The sequence below is a fragment of the Leiobunum rupestre genome, chromosome 2 (genome assembly GCF_980474605.1).
Source record: "Leiobunum rupestre chromosome 2, qqLeiRupe1.1.hap1, whole genome shotgun sequence".
Taxonomy (NCBI): domain Eukaryota; kingdom Metazoa; phylum Arthropoda; class Arachnida; order Opiliones; family Sclerosomatidae; genus Leiobunum; species Leiobunum rupestre.
In genome coordinates, this window is record NC_143385.1 from 56,174,042 (window position 1) to 56,175,870 (window position 1,829).

Genomic DNA, 1,829 nt, shown 5'->3' on the forward strand with positions numbered 1-1,829 from the left:
CGAATGTTTCCGAATGGTGAGACGGAAACCCGCGAGGAGGGCGATGCCAAACGGAAATGACCGTCGAAAGTGGAGCAAGGGCACCAGAAGCGCGATGCACGACACTGTTGACAATGACAAGCCTCTTCAGACGGCGGTGCGCAGTCAGGGTGTTCCACTTATAGTTATGAAGAACCCTCGTCACGGAGGTACTCCATGCGAAGCCAACGCTGGCAGCGAAGCGGAGGGCTCGGGGCTGGATTTTTTCGACTGCGTGGACCAAACAGCCGAGCAGTATTCCAAGATCGAGAATACATAGGTTTTGACACCTAGTGACCTTGTGGAAAAAGAGCAGTGGGAAAGGTGACGTCGAATGAACCCAAACGCTCTCGCTCCCTGGGTGGCGACCCGGGTGATTTGCGTAGTCCACTCGAGGGTATCAGTGAGGGTCAGCCCAAGATACTTTTGGGATGTGACCAATCGGAGGTTGACATCTCGAAGAATATATTTAGCGTCATGCGCTAGCTGGCCCACCCTGCGAAGGGAAAGGACAGAGCATTTGGCTGTGTTAAGCGGGAGAAGCCACTGGTCACTCCACTTGCTAATAGTATCTAGGTCAGATTGTAGAGTGTCACAGTCCCGCGACGAGAAGATAGTCCTGGAGGGGGCTACATCATCCGCAAAGACATACATCTTAGAGACGACGTTGTCTCCAATGTCATTGATGTAGCTTGGCCTTGAGAAGCTCGTGGGGGACTGAATCAAATGCTTTGCGGAAGTCAATGGAGATGATGTCGACGCGGCCAGCTTGCTCAAGGCCAGAGGTCCAATCGTCGACGCAGCATAGGAGCTGGGTTTCGGTGCTGAAGCCACTCCTGAGGCCGTGCTGGAACGGGTTCATCAGATTGTGCTGGATGAAATGTGTAGAAATGGCAGATGCACAGACATGCTCATCAGCTTTCAGAACTTGGGACAGGAAAGCAATTGGGTGGTACTCAGTAGGATCGGATTAACCTTCACCCTTGGGTATCGGCGTGACGTTATCCCGACTCCAATCACACGGAATAGCACCGGCGTCATAAGACAGGTGGAAGATGGTCGTAAGCGGAGCCACTAATGCATCGGCACACTGGCTCAATACAATTGACTGGATGCCGTCATGGCCAGGGGCTTTATGCGGTTTGACTTTGGTCAACAGCTGGTGTATTCCTTTGACTGATAATATGATGTCCGGCATGGGCGGTGCAAGAGGCTCCAAGAGCGGAACTACGGCTACATCATACGCCGGAAGGTAGACGCCGGAGATTGGCTTTGTCTATTGCTGTGGTGAACGTCGTTCCAGAGCTGGAGATATCGGGAACTCCCGCTGACTTCGCCTTCTTGGAGACTAGCTGGTAGAAATATTTCCTGTGGGTTGTGATATCCGACGCTACTTTGTCAACATTATGGGTGCGCGCAGCTCGGAGTGCAAATTTGACCATAGCACGATGCCGACTGAAGGCTTGTACAATGACAGCAGAAGGGTACTTCCGGGAGCGGTTGTACCTGCGCTTTGTGATGCGCATCAGACGTCGGAGGGAAGAGCCTACCCACAGGAGATTATGCTTCGAGGATAGATGCTTAGTGGGAACATGATATGGGCACGGAGTGCGTAGTGCTTCGTCTTAAGCGAGTCGATGTTGGTGTACAGGAGGGAGATCCGGGTTCGACCGAGTCATTGCGACTATGGTGGAGTATCCCGCTGCTCTGTCACACAGGATGAGTGAGGTTGTTGAGCAGGGGAGTGATAGAAGTCCACGGTGATTCCTTTGGTCCAACGTTCTGGCGCAAAAGCAAGGGGAGCTTCTTGC

General features: G+C 52.8%; 1 protein-coding gene across 1 annotated transcript; it reads right to left on the minus strand.

The window, feature by feature from the left end:
- Nucleotides 1-697: 697 nt before the first annotated feature.
- LOC149958473 (uncharacterized) lies at nt 698-1,216 on the minus strand. Its single transcript, XM_090167191.1, has 2 exons — nt 994-1,216; nt 698-945 (listed from the first exon to the last, which is right to left on the minus strand). The coding sequence occupies exons 1-2, from the start codon at nt 1,214-1,216 to the stop codon at nt 698-700; spliced, it is 471 nt and encodes a 156-aa protein (XP_090023317.1).
- Nucleotides 1,217-1,829: the final 613 nt, after the last annotated feature.

Coding starts and splice junctions, on each gene's coding strand:
- LOC149958473 (XM_090167191.1), bottom strand. CDS start 1,216: ATGCCGGACATCATATTATCAGTCAAAGGAATACACCAGCTGTTGACC. Junction 946..993: donor GCCGATACCCAAGGGTGAAG/GTTAATCCGATC, acceptor TCCTGTCCCAAG/TTCTGAAAGCTGATGAGCAT.